At 48.3% G+C, this 18,194-nt stretch overlaps 1 protein-coding gene across 2 annotated transcripts in view; it reads left to right on the plus strand.

Annotated features, from left to right (window-relative positions):
• Positions 1–282: 282 nt before the first annotated feature.
• Positions 283–18,194, plus strand: part of LOC101735595 (elongation of very long chain fatty acids protein 7) — a 29,940-nt gene continuing 12,028 nt past the window's right edge. Inside the window, exon 1 of one of the 2 annotated variants that reach the window (XM_062675045.1) lies at positions 283–383. Coding sequence is in view for 1 of the 2 variants with exons in the window: in XM_004924702.5 (XP_004924759.1) it covers positions 14,697–14,754 (58 nt within the window). In the remaining variant the exon portion in view is untranslated. Of the gene's footprint in view, positions 384–14,497; positions 14,755–18,194 lie in introns of those variants that run through there. The other variant, XM_004924702.5, reaches the window with a different exon arrangement.

Consider the following 18,194-nt stretch of genomic DNA (forward strand, 5'->3'; position numbering starts at 1 on the left):
GTAAAATACTTTCAAAACCTTTTTACGAATAACATTTAAATACCTATTGTGCAATATTCGATTATTTCGCCATTACTTGACGTTTTTTGTGCGCATCCTACTATTGTTACGTACATGGTTAATTTTTTTATTTCACTTTACATAAAATAATAAAAAATTAAAATCATTACGTATTTACGTATTGTTTTCTCGCATATCAACGAAGGTGACCTCAAAGTATTTGACTGTTGAAGGAAAAAAACAGTGTAAGCATAAAAAAAGGTTTTTTTTCTGGACCTTTCGAACGGGATCCAACCTCCTACGAGGGCCGCGTGCCAAGGTGGCACGCGGGGTATGTAAGACTGAACCATCCGCAGGTGTTGACAACGGACCGCGGGCCCAAGGTTGGTATTTAGGACCCCCAATAACACACAAAAAACAGATTAATTTTTCTTCCTTATACATATTTGAATGTATACTTGTCGACAAAAAATATTCAGTCGCTTCGAAATTTTATTTTCGAATATGTTGGGCATTGAGCCTGGTGATAGATTACATAAACTAAATGCCTCTCTGGACTTGGAGATATGAGGTTAAATTATCTATGGTACGTCCGCCCAACCGTAGGCTGCTCGGCGGATACCTGTTGGTACCTATACATAGTGAAGGAAAATGGGTAGAAAACAAAAAAAAGCATTTTTGAAGGCTTCGTGCGAAATAGTCAATTATGCTGTTTCTTAATAAATTGAATCGTTTCGTAGAAGGTTTATTGGGTCAAGCGAATGAGGCGTTTAAAAACCCCATTAGCAAATATTCTCTGCGTCATTAGCTTTTAATCATCGGAATCACGACCTTCGGTTAACCGCATACGATATAAATTACTCATGTTTACAATGAGATGAATATCAATTTAAAATATAAATTATACTTCACACTCAGTCACAAAACTTAATAACACACTATCAAAAAACTCTGCATGCAAATACATAAGTCTAGGCTCCGAATATAATTTTATCCCATTCGGTGTCGAAGCCCTTGGTCCGTGGGGTCCTAGCGCTATAAGCCTATTTAAGGAAATAGCAAAAAGGTTAGTCGACATCACAGAATACCAAAGAGCTGGCAGCTATCTCGGACAAAGAATGAGTCTAGCTATTCAAAGGGGGAACGCTGCCAATATCTTCGGAACCTTGCCTAAAGGGACTCCTTTTAATAATACATTTTAATTATTCTATAATATTAAGTTTTTTAAAGTTTTTAGTTTTAGTATACATTATATTGTATATTGTTCTAGTATACATTTTTTTGTTTCTGTATAAATAAATAACTAATCAGAAGTAACAGCTACGATATCTTTAAAATTGTATTATTGACATTGTATTTTTATTGACTCTCTGGTGTGCAAAGAAGTAATTTTAGCCTTCTCTTGTAACTGAGAGCATCTCGGGAAATTTATAGAAAAAAAAACTGGCTTTATTTTATCTAGTTTTATGGATAGAACACATCATTGGTTTCTCACCTTTGGCTTACCGTGACGCAATTTTGCCATTCGGTTAAAAGGCTTAATCAAGTGACCCTTATTTATTTATTTAAATTGCTACACCAACATATTACATACAAAATAATATAACTTACATAGAAAGAATTACATTTCTTGGTCACATGTTTGAATGTTACTTCAGTTGAGGGTGTAAATTATACCTTAAACAACAATTAACTTTAACACACACACATAAAGTACGACACGGCCAATTAAAACTCGGAAAATTTTAATAAAACATAACTCTAACCGATTTAGTTAAAAACCTGTGTGTTATTGTAGATTGACATCTTTCGTGGAGTTCTCACGTTGCTGAGATTAGTAGGAAGGTGCACTTTGCCTTGCACTCGTTGAGATGTCTGCAGGGCTCCTTACCTCAGCATCGCAAAATATCTCTCGTCCAAGCTCTCATTCTACCCATAATTGATTACGCCGATGCCTGCTACTTGGATGCCACTGAGGAGCTCTCAAACAAGCTTGAGAGGATGCAAAATCTATGTATCCGTTTTATATACAATCTCAGAAAATTCGATCATGTTTCTCATATTCGCAAAGAACTTAAATGGCTTCCTATACACCTTCGTAGGAATACTCGAATATTATGTCTCCTATTCAATATCCTGCATAAGCCCACTTCTCTCTTATATTTACGTGAGCGATTCTCTTTCATTCGTTCTCCTGATGCTCCCTGCAGATCCAACCAACGTTCTGTCTTGTTATTCCCTTCCCACAAAACCAATTTCTATTATCACTCCTTTACTGTGCATGCGGTCAGACTGTGGAATTCGTTGCCGCCTCACATCCGAGTTTGCAAGTCTGTTTCTGTTTTTAAATATAAGGTCAAACAATTCTATCTCTCATCAACCGAATGATCATTGTTCTATACTCTTCGTATATACTGTGTTACTTATAATATTTTGTATTCAATTTTAACAATATTTGCTATGTGTATGTGCATTACTATAATTCTCATGTTGTATTTGTTATTTTAACTGTTCTACACACTCATCACTTTTAATTATTATTCTCATAATCCTCTCGCAGGTCTGCTGGAAGAGATTTCTTAAAGAAATAAGCAGTGTATAAATAAATAAAGAAATAAAAAACATATAATTACATAAAACCGTATAAACTGAAAAACTAGCAATTTGGTAGCATAATTTATCATTTGTTGCATAATTATTGAATGAAATGTTGTAAGGAAAAATTGTAAAGCTTATGTAAAACAATTTTCGAAGACTCCGTACGAAATAGGCAATTTTATTGTTTTACATAACACAACTACATAGTTAATACAAAACAAAAATTGCAAGCTTCAATTTTATTATAAGATATTATTCATGCATCGTGGTAGATAATAAACATTCCTTTGCCATGAATTTGTGTTGAGTACATGTTTTATTACTAAAAAAACCTATCTGCTGGATTGGAACACCGATACAGTTGCATCGGTCCATACAAGTAAACGGGCCATTTATCATTCAGACCGTCACTGACTTTAGAAATTTTTATTTTTCTGATAAAAAACCGTTTCCGATCCGGCGGTAGATTCTGCGAAGCACTGCTCTTGCTAGGGTCAGTGTTAGCAATATTCCGGTTTGAGCTCCGTGAGCTCACCTACTAGTTAAGGTTACGCTGAAATAGCCTCTCAAGGCTATCAGCTTAGGTAGGAAAAAAAAAAGAGAAAAAAATATGAATATTTGTGAATTTGATCAGCTCACATGACAGTGGTAATATAGGCGTTGAGAATATATACATAGTAACAAGTTAAACTCTTTTGTAAGAATTAGAAACTCTCTAATTTTTAAATTATAATCTAATTTTTTATAGACATATGTATATATTAGGTCACCGGCCACCCCCAAAAGTCAAGATCTTTATCTACTTTAACTAAATCTACCTGAATGTGAATGCTTGCGACCTGAATTTGGGCGATATTACATAGCGCTATCTCATGCTCAAAATGCTAAGCAACTCGTGTTCCACCGGCAATGGTAAGGTTTCACGGTAATCGTATCCCCTTGCCAAAGACCGACCCCTGCCGTGCTCCGGGCATGACAGCCCGTTCGTGAGGTATCACGTCAACGGTTGCACGGTACTCCACGGGCCACAAGTGACCAGGTGCTGGACGATGCGGCATCTAGAATGCACTCCAAAATTTTACTCACCTCGTCCAGCGACACAATAGGACTATTCCGTTAATTGACTCCACAGGATGCCTCGCTTTCTTTTTTTTTTTTTCCACAGGAGAAAATCGCCGGATCCCCACCCGCGCGGCAGGTGGGGTATGTGGGAGTTGAACCTCATTAAAAACTCCTGCCGCTCACAACCGGCGCCCTACCTCGGACCGGGCCGGAGCCCAGTCGGGGCTATTGAAACGGCGGGACAGGATTGACGCAGAGCACATTACATCCATCCCACCGTCCCACGGACGCCGGACCGGCGGCCGCCAGCGATACGACCACCGGTTCCCTCGTTCAGCGGGCCGAGAGCCCGCTTTGATGGCGCCGCGTTACACCTTTCCCCAGAGCGGTCGGGGGAACGTGGTCTATCATCACCCGGCTTCCTACTGCGGGTGAGCGTGCAAAGCACGCCACCCCACGTCTTGGTCTCTCCCCGCACAAAACGGGTGGGGCCCCTAGCTTTTAGGGGGCCAGGTCACGGATACGACCCCGGTCCCGATCCCCTGCTCGGCGGCGGCGGGTTTCTGCGTAGTGAGGAGAGCTTTGCCTCACTCGCCCCGCCGCCTCCTTCTGCGAGATGGTGCACTCGCAGAAGTCGAGCATGGCTTTCCAGGACTCATCGCCGCCAAGCATCGATGCCACGACGCAGGCAGCGACAAGTCAGGTCCTATCTTTGCGACCAGGACACGGCGCTGCTCCTCCCAAGCGGGGCAGACAGCGAGCGTATGCTCCGCCGTGTCCAGGTCGTGTCCACAATGGTGATACCTCGTCGTCGGCTCAGCCCCTATCCGGCGCAGGTACTTTCCGAAGCATCCGTGCCCGGTCAGCACCTGCACCAGACGAAAAGTGAGACGTCCTTCGCCACGATTCACCCAGTCATCAAAGACTGGGTAAACCGCCGGTCCGTAGCCCCCACGTGGGGTTAGCCAATCGCCTCGACCACAACTCGAGCACGGACCGCCGAGAATGGGCCTTCCGCGCCCGCAGCTCACTTTCGGGGAGACGCGCCACGCCCCGAGCACGAAGCTCGCTGCGCCACCGATAGTCGGCAGCGAGCGTCTCCGCCTCCAGCTCCCATGGCGGCGTCCCCGCCAACACACACGCCACCTCGAAGGAGACGGTGTGATATCCGCGGATGACCCTGATGGCAACGGTGCGCTGCGGCCGGCGCAGGAACCGAGCCATAGTGGCCCGGTTGCGCGGCTCAGCCCATACAGGTGCACCATACAGGGCCATCGATCGCACCACCCCCGCGTAGAGGCGGCGCACAACCTGATCTGGTCCCCCAATATTCGGGAGCAGCCGGCTCAAAGAACCGGCCGTCCTCATCAATCGGGGGACCAGCTGAGCAAAGTGAGCACGAAAGGCCCACCGGCTGTCCAACACGAGGCCGAGGTACTTCAACTGCACCCGACCCCTATCCGGACGCCTCCAACCACGATGTGGGCGTCAACGGGTGACGCCCTCCGCGGCCCGTGAAACCACAGAGCCTCGGATTTACTGAGCGCCACGTCGAGACCCAGCCTCTTTATCCTTCCGACGACGAGGGCCACCCCGCGAGACGGGCAGACTCTCTATAATCATCCCCCCGGGCCACGACCAACGTGTCGTCCGCGTAACAAATAACGCGGAGGCCCGGGAGGAGGGCACCCCTCAGCACCCAGTCGTACCCGATATTCCACAAGAGGGGGCCGAGAACCGACCCCTGCGGAACACCACGCACGACTGGAAAACGATGAAGGGTCCCACCGTACCCGGTACATACGACCGACTTGGTCCCCAAATAGGACCCAACCAGCCGGCGGAGGTAGAGGGGCACTCCATGCCTCTTCAGTGCCCCCCTATCACGGTCCAGGGCAGAGTGTTAAATGCGTTGGCGATGTCAAGAGACACCGCCAGCGCCACCCCACCCCGAGAAACGCCTCGTCCGAGAGGGACCGCACGCGAAGAATTGCATCCAAGGTCGAACGGCCCTCCCGGAAGCCGTACTGCTCCGCCGACAGGTCAGGCCCCACCCCGACCAGGTGCCGAACGATGCGGGCAGCCAGAATACGTTCCAGCAATTTTCTCGCCTCGTCCAGCAGTACGATAGGACGATACCCGGCGGCTGTATCCACCGGGCGCCCCTCCTTCCTCAACAACACAAGTCTACCCATCCGCCAGAGCGACGGAAACCGTTCCGACTCCAAGCAGCCATTATATAGCTCAAGGAGCCGGTCCCCCAGGGCACCGAGGGCCAAGGCCAATACCCGGCCGTGGACTCCGTCCGGGCCGGGGGCCGTGTCTTTTGCAGTCATCTTGACAACGGCCACCCGGAGCTCTGCCTCGGTAATACGGGGCACCTCAGCAGGAGCTTAGCCGTCGACGGTGTCAGACGGCCCGACCATCCTGCGGGAACAACGCCGAAACGATGTCCCGCAGCTGCTGAGGATGGAGACGCTCAGTCATAGAGGGGGCCCACGGGCGTAACTTGCCGCGTACCAATTTGTATGGGCTCCCCCACGGATCCGCTTCGAGCGCCTCCAAGAGTCTCTCCATGTTCTGCTCCTTAGCCCGCTTGATGGCCAGCCGCAGGGCGTTCTTCGCAGCGCGATATTCGCGGTGCAGCCGAGTTTCCTCCTCCGCGAACGCGACGGGCTCGTCGCGCCGCAGGCGGCGGCGATGGCGGTATCTAGTGCACTGGCGGCTCGCCCGAATGGAGACCGCATGCAGTCTTGCAATTTCGGGTGACCACCAGGGCGACTGTCGCCGTCCAGAATGCCGAGGGCCGACCCGGGGAATCGAGGCATCACATATGCGGTGCATCGCGCCCCGGAACCATTCGGCCTCGGTTTCCACATCGAAAGGTTGTGGGCGCGTGGGCGCCATAGAGGCCCCCACCAGGAGCTCCCTGTTCAGGAGCTTCAGTGCCCACCTAGGGAATGACCGGGATGCACTCTGCGGGGGGTCAAACCCGCGGGCACCTGCAGCCGGCGTCGGCGTGGGGGCAGAAAGATCGTACCGGATATACCGGTGATCGGACAACGATTCCGCTCTCACCACCATTCTCCAGCCGAGGATGCACCGTGCGACGGGCGAGCTCGCGAACGTCAAGTCCACGATAGACTCGCCCGTCCACCGCACGCAAGTCGCGATCGAGCCCCTGTTAACGATACAGAGACCGACCGCGACCGCCCACTCCTCCAGCAGCCTACCACGAGCGTCCGTGAATGGGGAACCCCAAGTGACAGACTTCGCATTGAAGTGCCCCGCCAGTATCAATGAACGGGGAGCGAGGTGACGAGCGATCACCTCTAGCCCGTCCAGGAACCGCCCGAACTCGACGGTAGGCCGATTCGGAGAAAAGTACACCCCGATCACGACGATATTTTCTAACTGTACCGCGACGATCCCGGGGCCCCTGGTCACCATCGCCAGGGGGGGGACCATCGCGGATCTTCTTATATGTATGGCCGCCACGCCATCAACGTCCCCAAACCAACAGTCATCCGCTGGGGGAACGAAGTATGGCTTGGCGACCACAGCCACGTCAATTGACCACTCCGCCATGGTCTGGAGCAACATGTCCTGAGCCCCAGCGGAGTGGTTCAAGTTTCCTTGGAGGAAGCGATAGGTGTAATCCATTAAGGCTGGACCACATCCATCGCTCCCTCCCCTACTCCATTGCCCCCGCTATCGGGCGCGAACGCCTCAGCGGGGGACAAAGTGCCGGCCGGTGCTCCCCCGGCCAACCGCTTCTTTTGACGCCGCTTATCTTGGCGGCACCGATTTCATTCTGCGGAGGAGCAGCCAAGGAGGTGGCCGTCTCTACCTGGCAACGTACCCAAACAGAGCCAGCCCCGGTATAACCGAGGCGCAGCTCGCCTACAGTTATATTCTCCAGGGCGCAGTTGCCCCGGGCGGCAATAGCCGCCGCCACCTCATCCTTAGTGGTGCAGTCGTCCAGGCCGGTTACTCTCAATTCAGCCATTTTGACCGGCCTGTGCACTCGAACCTCCTCCTCAGGCAGAACCGTACGGAGCTTCGCCGCCAGACGCTCCGCGATGCCGTAACTATTGGCACCGGGACACTCTAGTAGCTTGGCCCCATTGGCCGTCAGCCTACAGCGGAGGCCCTCCCCCGCCCCGATCTCGTCCAGATCAATAGCCGCGCGCGCCCGGTAGACTACATCTCCGTATGACATGCCCTTGGCCTCGGCGGCCAGCAGCAGCGTTAAGACCACTGCCGCCGACCGCGGCGCGCGTGACGACTTCTTCTTCGTCTTTTTCTTGGTGGCCACAGGCGCTCGACCCTGTTGGGGAGCAGCCTGAGACGCCACGGTGGCCGGTGCTCCACCCACTTGGGGAGCTGTCGGTACGGCCCTCTTGGCACCCCGCCGGGCCACCACATTCCACCCCTCGTCCATGTTAGGCGGGGGCGGAGGCAGCGGACGGGGTTGAGGCACTTGCGATGTGCACTTCGCGTTAGCGCCGCCCCCCCGCTTGGCTCTGTCTCGCCCCGGGCCCGCCCTAGTGGCTGGAGCCTGTACGGGGGTGAAGCGGGTCACCGCAGCACCCGATACCGCGGCATGTGTAGACGCAGGCCGCTCAGCGTCACCAGAGACAACACGCTTCGCCTCGAGAGCCGCCAGCCCGCCACCCAGCCTTTCTATTACAGCCTAGACGGTGCGATCGATAATCTCGTCCAGGCTGTAGCAATTCGGTTCCGGCGGGCCCAAGATCCGCGGCCCCGCGGATCCCTGCTGCCGCTCGACGGCTGTCGCCTCCCTAGACCGCGGCGACGGGAGACGCGAACGCCGCTGTACCGCGTGCGATGGTGGCAGCACAGGCCACAGGTCGCCAGCCGCCGCCAAGGGACAGGGACCCCGAGGGACCCCGGAGACCAGCGGCGACACCGCCGGCACAGATGCCGGAGGAGTCCGCGACCCAGCGGCACGTGGCAACGCGGGCGACGACCCCGTCGCGGCTACCCGCTTGGTAGCAGCAACCCTGTCATCGGGCCGCTGCTGTGCCTGTAGCTGTGCTCGGAGCCTCGAATTCTCCGCCATCAGCTGCACCACCTGGTCATTGGCGGAAGCAACCGAAGGCAGAACCTTCGAGACTCGCGAGACCACTTCTCGCAGCCTGCGGCCAGCGGCTTTGGTTTTAGTACTGTTCGCCGCATACGACTTGACGGTCCTCATGGCCCTGTCTATGACCAAGGCAGGGTCCTGAAGACCATCTCGAGGACAGATCGGTCGTGTGCACCGGACACGGTGGTGCGGTGCTCCGCTTTCCGGTCGAACGCGGTGTTCCACAGGGGTCGGTCCTTGGCCCTCTCCTGTGGAATATCGGTTACGACTGGCCTCTGAGGAGCGCCCTGCACGACCCTCTCCCGGGCCTAAGCGTTGTGTGTTACGCGGATGACACGTTGGTCGTGGCCCGGGGGAAGGACTACCAAGAGTCTGCTCGTCTTGACTGCGCAGGGGTGGCATTCGTCGTCGGTAAGATCCGTAGGCTGGGCCTCGACGTGGCCCTCGAGAAATCCCAGGCCCTGCTGTTTCACAGGGCTGGGAGAGAGCCGCCACCCGGGGCCCACCTGGTGATTGGAGGCGTCCGCGTCGAGGTCGGGGTGACTGGGTTACGGTACCTCGGTCTCGAATTGGACGGTCGTTGGAACTTCCGCGCTCATTTCGAGAAGTTGGGCCCCCGACTGATGGCGACGGCTGGATCGCTGAGTCGGCTCTTGCCAAACGTCGGAGGGCCTGACACGGTGGTGCGCCGCCTCTACGTGGGGGTGGTGCGGTCTATTGCATTATACGGAGCCCCCGTGTGGTGCCGCGCCTTGACTCGCAGAAACGTCGTGGCGCTGCGACGCCCGCAGCGTGCAATCGCAGTCAGGGCGATTCGTGGATACCGCACCGTCTCCTTCGAGGCGGCGTGCGTTCTCGCCGGGACGCCTCCCTGGGACCTGGAGGCGGAGGCGCTCGCTGCCGATTATGCGTGGCGTTGTGACCTTCGCGACAGGGGGGAACCACGTCCCGGAGAAGGAGCAATTAGAGCGCGGAGGCTCCAATCTCGGCGGTCTGTGTTGGAGGCGTGGTCTCGCCGCTTGGCGGACCCGTCGGCCGGTCTCCGGACCGTCGAGGCGGTGCGCCCGGTCCTCGCGAAATGGGCGAACCGTGACCAAGGGCGTCTCACCTTCCGGTTGACGCAATTCTTACCGGCCATGGGTGTTTCGGCCGGTACCTGCATCGCGTTGCCCGGAGGGAACCGACGATGGAGTCTGCCATCATTTATTTTGTTCCTTTGTTATTTAACCAGAGGTCGGTCCCCTGGGACGGCCCTCACGACTGGACACCCTCCAGCCACTCATCCCATCACCGGGCACGTCACAGGCTTAGGATTAGGGCATTTTTATAGAGGTTTGCATCCTCGCGGCCCCTACTAGGCAGCGGCCCCCGCCCCCCACCAAGTGGGGATTACGGTATGGGACAACCCTTGGGACTAGACTCCCTCCAGCCATTCATCCCATCGTCAGGTGTCAAAAACTTGGGATTGGGGCATTTTTTATAGAGGTTCGCATCCTCACGGCCCCTGCTAGGCAGCAGCCCCCGTCCCCTACTCGGTAGGGATTGCGGTGTGCTTCTTCGAAGCCACGCCGGTAAACCGGTACCCCCCTTTGGGGGGCCTTCCCCTGTAGCCGCCAAGAGGCAGCCGGGGACATGGCAACCAGCGACCGGAAGGGAGTGCCCTCCGGTTCACTTCTCATCCACGTGGGGTCTACCATTACTGACAGACCCACACGTCTGACCACGGTGTGGCCACGCCGCCGTACCGGTACCCTCCTCTGTAGGGCCTTCCCCTTTAGCAGCCAAAGAGCTGCCGGGGACATGGCCTAGCATCCAAGAGGGCTCCAGAAGGGAGCCCTCTCCCGCTTCACGCACCCTTTGTCCAGTAAAGGTGGAAAATGGAACACGGTGTGCAGTCTTCTTAGTTCGCGGCACCCCTGTGCAGACAACGCTGCTCCACGGTATCGGGGTGCACACTTAAGCCCCACCGCCGCGACAAGGCGAGACCACGTTGTGTGGGGTCGCTTTCTTTATTAGCAAAAGTTTGCGAAGCGACGGAAATCTACCATACCTGATCCTATGCCATACCAACCGTACCTGATACCATACCAACTTGTACCTTGTTGAGTTGGAAGACCTCAAGAACTGGTCAACCGAAGGTGCCATGATCCATAGCCGTCAAAAATCTGTAAGCACGTCGCTGTAACTCTGTCAAACCACCCATTAGTTACTGCGAAAACGCTGTAAGTAAAACGCTGGAAAAAAAGGTTATTGTTCCTATTTTTAACTTTTCCATATGGAAATGGCTTTTACCATACAAGCTGACAGACTAACATAACTCTGTTATTAGAGCCACGTGGGCCATATATGTATGTAACATACACTATCAATAACTGAGTATTTTCATGAGTATTTCATGTATTTTCATGTGATGTTGAATAAAAAAAGCTCTTTGTATTTAAATTTAAAAAATATATCGAACGTCATTATTAATTTTAAACAGTGTTCTTTCTAAAAATATGTAGATATATTCCAACTTCCAAATTGTAAATAAATTAGGAATTAGGAATAACTGTGTTGCTTTTTTATTCGCTGGATGAGGGAAGAAAGAACAGAGTAGTCGTTGTGGTGATCCTTGATGGTGGTAGTGGTGGTGGTTGTGTTAGTAGTAGTAGTAGTATAATTAGTAGCCGTAGTAGTAGTAGTAGTGATGATGATGGTAGTGGTGGTGGTGGTGGTAGTGGTGGTGGTGGTAGTGGTGGTGGTAGTAGTGATGGTGGCGGTGGTAGTGGTGGAGATAGTAGTGGTGGTGATGATGGTGGTGTTGGTGGTGATGATGATGATGATGGTAGTGGTGGTGGTGATAATAGCAATAGTAGTAGTAGCAGCAGTAGATTTCTGCATAGTTAAAATTTTGACTTACCTATTTTTACACTTCTCCCAAACGATTGCTTTATCAAATATGTTCGATAATCGTAATTTTACTAAGGCCGATAACGAAACCGAAAACTTGTTTGCCAAATTGCTTAGGAGGGTGGATGAGCTCACAGCCCATCTGGTGTTAAGTGGTTACTGGAGCCCATAGACATCCACAACGTAAATGCACCACCCACCTTGAGATATAAGTTCTAAGGTCACAAGCTTAGTTACAACGGCTGCCCCACACTTCAAACCGAAACGCATTACTGCTTCACAGCAGAAATAGGCAGGGCGGTGATACTCAACCGCGCGGACTTACAAGATGTCCTACCACCAGTTTCCTTCACCGTGGAAGTCGATCGTGAACATTTGCTTAGTACGTACTTCATTAGAAAAATTGGTACCCGCCTGAGATTCGAACACCGGTGCATCGCTCAACACGAATGCACCGGACATCTTATCCGTTAGGCCACGACGACTTCATAATTATTATATTTTTAGGCACCAGCTTCGTTGTGCTTCTGGCTTTGTTTGGTTGTTTATGTTCATGACCGGCGCTGACTACTTACCATCAGCTGGGCAACCAACAATGAAAAGAAATTCATTATGATAGACATCGGAAACAAATCATCACCTGGATCAAAACCAGAATTGTCCGCACTGAGAAAACCCGCGACTGATATACAAACTCACATATACCTAGTTCAGCCATAAGTTCTGTTACAAATGATAATGCATTTTTTTCAAAATAAGTTATGTAGTATTATTAAAATGTATACCTACATTAATTTATTAAAGTCTCAGCAAAGATTTAAAAAAAATCTAATCGAAATGACGACCTTTTGCTTTAATACAGGCCTTTAATCTGTTTGACCACAAATCTATGGATTTACGCGCTGTTTCCAATGGAAATTTCCCCACTGCTTGCACCAAAGTGTTTTAAAAGACACAATATCGGAAATTCGTTTAGAGCAGGCCATGTTCTCCAAAACTAATCATAATTTGAAGTCTAAAGGTTTGAGGTCTGGACTAGATGAGGGCTAGTCTTCAGCTGGTGGTAGGACCTCTTGTGAGTCCGCGCGGGTAGGTACCACCGCCCCGCCTATTTCCGCCGTGAAGCAGTAATGCGTTTCGGTTTGAAGGGTTGGGCAGCCGTTGTAACTATATTTGAGACCTTAGAACTTATATCTCAAGGTGGGTGGCGCATTTACGCTGTAGATGTCTATGGGCTCCAGTAACCACTTAACACCAGGTGGGCTGTGAGCTCCTTCACCCACATAATCAATAAAAATAAAAAGGTACTGAAGCCCCTTAACAACACCATGTTAAATAATCAAGAATGGTCCTTCCAGTAAGACTTGGCGCCAGGTCATAAAGCTCGGTCTACGCAGTCTTGATTGGAAACGAACGTTTCGGACTTCATCAGAGCTGAAGACTGGCCGTCGTCTAGTCCCGATCTTAATCCGCTGGATTATGATTTATGGTCAGTTTTAGAGTTAAAGGACTGTATTGCAGCCAATGGAGACCACTTCGAATAAGCTTTTTGTACTTTAAATTGTTTTATATTTATGTATTAAACTAGCACACTGTAAAAGTAATAAATGTTATTTGCAATAGAATTTTTTGCCCACGTTGCACTCTGTCGACTAATTGGGAAGTTTCCGGTCACCGTCCTCGTCGAACCCGTCGCTTGCGACGAAGGGCTCGACGAGCGAACTAACCCATAGACACAGCCCACTGAGTTTCTCGCCGGATCTTCTCAGTGGGTCGCGTTTCCGATCCGATGGTAGATTCTGCGAAGCACTGCTCTTGCTAGGGTCAGTATTAGCAACTCTCCGGTTGAGCCCCGCGAGCTCACCTACAAACGTTAGGGCGAAGCTGAAATAGCCTCTCAAGGCTATCAGCATAGGTAGGAAAAAAAAAATGGGAAGTTTCCTTAGAGCTTTGAGCATAAATACGGTCATTTTGTTTGTTAAAATGTTGCTCAATTATAAAAAAATTCTCATCCGTAAACAAAATTTTTCTATGACCTCCATTTGCGTACCGCTTCAATAGTTGTTTCGATTTTACCACCCTGTTCTCTTTTAAATTATCAGTTAAGAAATGACCAGTACGTCTCTTATAGGCTGCAAGTCCTATGTCATCTTTTAAAATACGCGACATGGTTCTAGGTGCTATCTTCATCTTCCGAGATAAAATCTTTTGCTTTCGGACAGGATTTCTTTGAATTCTTTCCCTTACTGCTTTGACCACCTTTTTCGTACGAACACTACGTGGACGGCCAGATATTTTTCTGTCACAAGCAGAGGAGGTCTCATTGCACCTATTATTAGCCCGGTACACAAACATTTTACTAATACCAATCGTATGGAGAGTTTTAAAAATTGCATTTGGCTCCATACCTACTTTGTGTAATGCAATCACAGCGATTCGGTTCTCTTTATCCCCCCACTCCATTTTATATCGCAAAATATTGTACAATGTATTGGCGCCAAAATGAGAAAACTCAATGAGCAATCATATAAAAATGACAGATTCCAAATTCAAATGTAATATTTTGTTTATTTTTAATTGTAGCAGTATTTATGGCCAGACTAAGTATGTACTTAATGGGTAGGCTAATATTTATATGAGTGTTGGACTCCCTAATGATAATGACAATAAATAATAATGTTGATTTTGCCCAGCGAAGCGGGCGAGTATGGCTAGTAATTAATAAATCCTTAATTTTATAGTTTATCACCAAACTGTGTAGGTACGAAGTTTTTCAGAGACGAAAATTATTTAAAAAAGGTAACAGAAATAAATACATTTTCCTTCCGCCCAGACACTCCGTGACGTAATACGACAGCATCTAAGTCGTATTTTACAAACGATATAAAAACGTGTGCTTCATTTTAAATGAAATCGGCCAGCTGAGAGGTCGTCAAATAAGTTGACCTTTACGTTGTTAAATTCATTTGAAATCTCAAGTTTGCAAAGCGGTTATATTATAAAAATATTATATAAAAAAAAAGATTAAACGAAGATGTCGATCATTTCAAATGTGCAACGGGGATTCGATTACATATTCGATGATTTGGGAGGCAAGTAATTTAATTTCATTATTTTTGTTTTTATTTTTGTTGGGTATTTACTGGTGGTAGGACCTCTTGTGAGTCCGCGCCGGTAGGTACCACCACCCTGCGCCTATTTCTGCCGTGAAGCTGTTTATGCGTTTCGGTTTAAAGGGTGGGGCAGCCGTTGTAACTATACTGAGATCTTAGATACATTGTTTGAGATTACATTGTAAATGTCTAAGGGCTACAGTAATCACTTAATACCAGGTGGGCTGGTAGCTCGTACACCAATCTAAGCAATAAAAATAATAATTAAGCACTGATACGAATGGTAACCATACCGAAGCACGCCAATCAATTTGCTTTAAAACCTGTATCCTTTTTTTTCTACCTATTCTAGTGACCTCGAGGGGTCATACTAGATTCGCGGACGAGTAGGTGAGCTCACGGAGTTCTAACCTGATGACGCTGCTAACACTAGCCCTAACAAGAGCAGTGCTTCGCAGAATCTATCACGGGATCGGAAATGTGACCCTCTGAGAAGGTCCGGCAAGAAACTCAGTGGGTTGGGTCTGCTGGTTAATTTACTCACCGAACCCATCGTCTCAAGCGATGGGTACAACGAGAACGATGACCGGTGTATGTGGTACTTAAAAGCACCGATAGTGGATCGGAAAGATCTGAAATGACGTGTTTAGGGCGACGTCGACTGTTTATCATTCGGTCCGTAGGATCGGGAATGTAGTTACCGGCGGCCAAGACAAGTGGGTTTTCGGGCAGGCCGCTTTCTCGAAATGGCGCACTGATACCGAATGAATATACTTAGGGATGGTGTCCAACTCCGTGTCGTCGTGAAGATTCACGTTCCTCACGAACCACGGTACTCCGACGGCTATCCTGCAAAAACGGGATTGAATGACTTGAATGGGGTTTTAAATTACTGGTGGTAGGACCTCTTGTGAGTCCGCACGGGTAGGTACCACCGCCCCGCCTATTTCTGCCGTGAAGCTGTAAAGCGTTTCGGTTTGACGGCAGCCCTTGTACTGATACTGAGATCTTAGATTTATATCTCAAGGTGGGTGGCACATTTACGTTGTAGAGTTTATGGGCTCCAGTAACCACTTAGCACCAGGTGGGCTGTGAGCTTATCTACCCATCTAAGCAATCAAAAATAAAAAAAATAGTGTGGGCCACTTGAGCGAATACTACACTTGCATAGGTCATGACCGGACGTATGCAAGTTTTATAGAGAGTCACCGTATTTCGAAGGGACAATTCACTTCGCTTGCAAATCATCGGATAGAGCGTGAATACTACCAACCGCCTTGAGACATTAAACCTTAATATCGGCGCGGTCGGGTAGTATTGCAAACATCTGTCCTAGCAAGAGGAGTGCTTCGAGAATCTACCACCGGATCGCGACCCACTAAGAATATGCGGCGAGAAACTTAGTGGATTGTGTGTCTATGGGACGATACAACTGCTTTGTAAACAGACATAAACAAAATAAGGGCATCTACAAGTGTAAGCTCACAATACATCCTACCACCAGTAAATTACGGATCAATAGCAGTAATCACTTAAATTAATATATTTTTTTATAATTTGACTTGATACATATGTCAATCATAATAAAGGAAAAAAGGAAAGGAATTTAAGAGACAGAGGAAGTGAATTTTGTATCTTTAGGGCGGTTTAAAAACTTGGAATGTTCAACAGTTATAATTATTATACTAACGTCGCCGTTAGTCAGTATACTCGTAAATCCAAATGTATACGACAGCAATATATCTCATACTTGAACACGAAAACTAAAGAATCGAAAATAACAGAACAACCGAAAAATTAAAAAGAAACTTGCAAACCTGAGATTTAATTATACAAATAAATTCTATTGTCTGTGCGACTGCGAAAAAATAGAAAAAAATATGACACGTCTTGGTTCTTGGTTTTTTCACAAAGATTATTTCTATAAGTGTTGGTATGAAGACAGAATTATATTTTAACTATTAATTATTTTAATAGTTGTTTTTATATTTTGTTCAGAATTTAATGCATACTCTCTCTCTCTCTCTCTCTCTGTCTTATCTATTTAATTGTATACATATAAGTATGTATATTAGTCTTCAATTCCCAAAGTACATTTTTAAATATATAAACATATAAATATTTTACTAACAATCACGCCACGTTAACTGGTCCCGTGGTAAGTTCGTAAAGAACTTGTGTTACAGGTACCAGATATCGGAAATAAATGTAAGATTTTTATTATACACATACATATATATACATCCATAACCCTGAAAAAGACATTTATATTTATCATACAAATATCTTCCCTTGGCGGGATTCGGACCCGCGACCCCCTAATGTAGTGACCATGTCACTTACCACTACATCAGACGGACGTTAGAATGAAACTCTAGTAACTTTATCATTGCGATACGATAAAACTTTTCACATTCAACGGATCTAAACTACATATAATCTGAGGTTATACTTATCGGAAACACAAACTATTGTGTCATGAAAGTATCACGAAAACATGAGTTATAAACAAAATGCTAGTTTGTTATCACCTTCAAGGTATTATCCTTTAGAAACCTACATAAGCCGAGTAATTTTGCCATCAAAAAATGTTTTTAATATTTTTTTCTGGAATTTAGTTCAGTTCTCGCTAATCTAAATAACAGATGCAACTCAAACGCGAAAATAAATAATAACGGTTGTATCTATTCAATAACAACAAACAAAAAACCAAAAAAAATATTTGGAACCATAAACAAATCATCTACTGCCGATAATTTTTGACTGAATCTATGAGGCTCGTATTCAGATTCTGAATACCAAATACTGCAATAACTTGGTTAATTAAATCTTGTCCCCGCGATACATTAATCAGGGTCATAAAACACTACGCAAATAAAATGCCAAGAGCCCCAGACTGCGAAACCGCCTACTGCTGCTTCCCGTGGCAGCGCTACCAGAAGAAGACGAACTCATTCACCGGCTGATGAAAGTGGCTTAGGTTATAATCACCAAGTTAAATGAGTGTTGGTTCAAACAGAAAGTGGAAGAGCCAGGGCACTATACGGCATTCGGCCCGTACAACACTATGCTATTTGTTCCACAGTCACATTGCAGGCTGGTCGTAGGGTGGTGGAAAAAGCTTGGACCCCGTCTAACATAGTCTTAAATTGCAACCGGTACCGCAGAGGGCGTCGTCAAAGAGAAGGTAGGCTAGGATGTGCCAGCTACGCTTTGGACCCCACGCGGAAGAGGAGAGCGGGCGATAAGTGTAATGAGAAATTGTTGAATCGCACCCATCACTTCCTTCAAGGAAACCTGAACCACTCCTACAGAGCTCACGAAATCCGGTTCCACAGTATGGCACAGTAGTCAATCGATGCTACTGTGATCTGTGATTGCTAAATCGAACTGGTTTGATGATTATTAAGATCATTTGA

Source organism: Bombyx mori, chromosome 22 (genome assembly GCF_030269925.1).
Source record: "Bombyx mori chromosome 22, ASM3026992v2".
Lineage (NCBI taxonomy): Eukaryota > Metazoa > Arthropoda > Insecta > Lepidoptera > Bombycidae > Bombyx > Bombyx mori.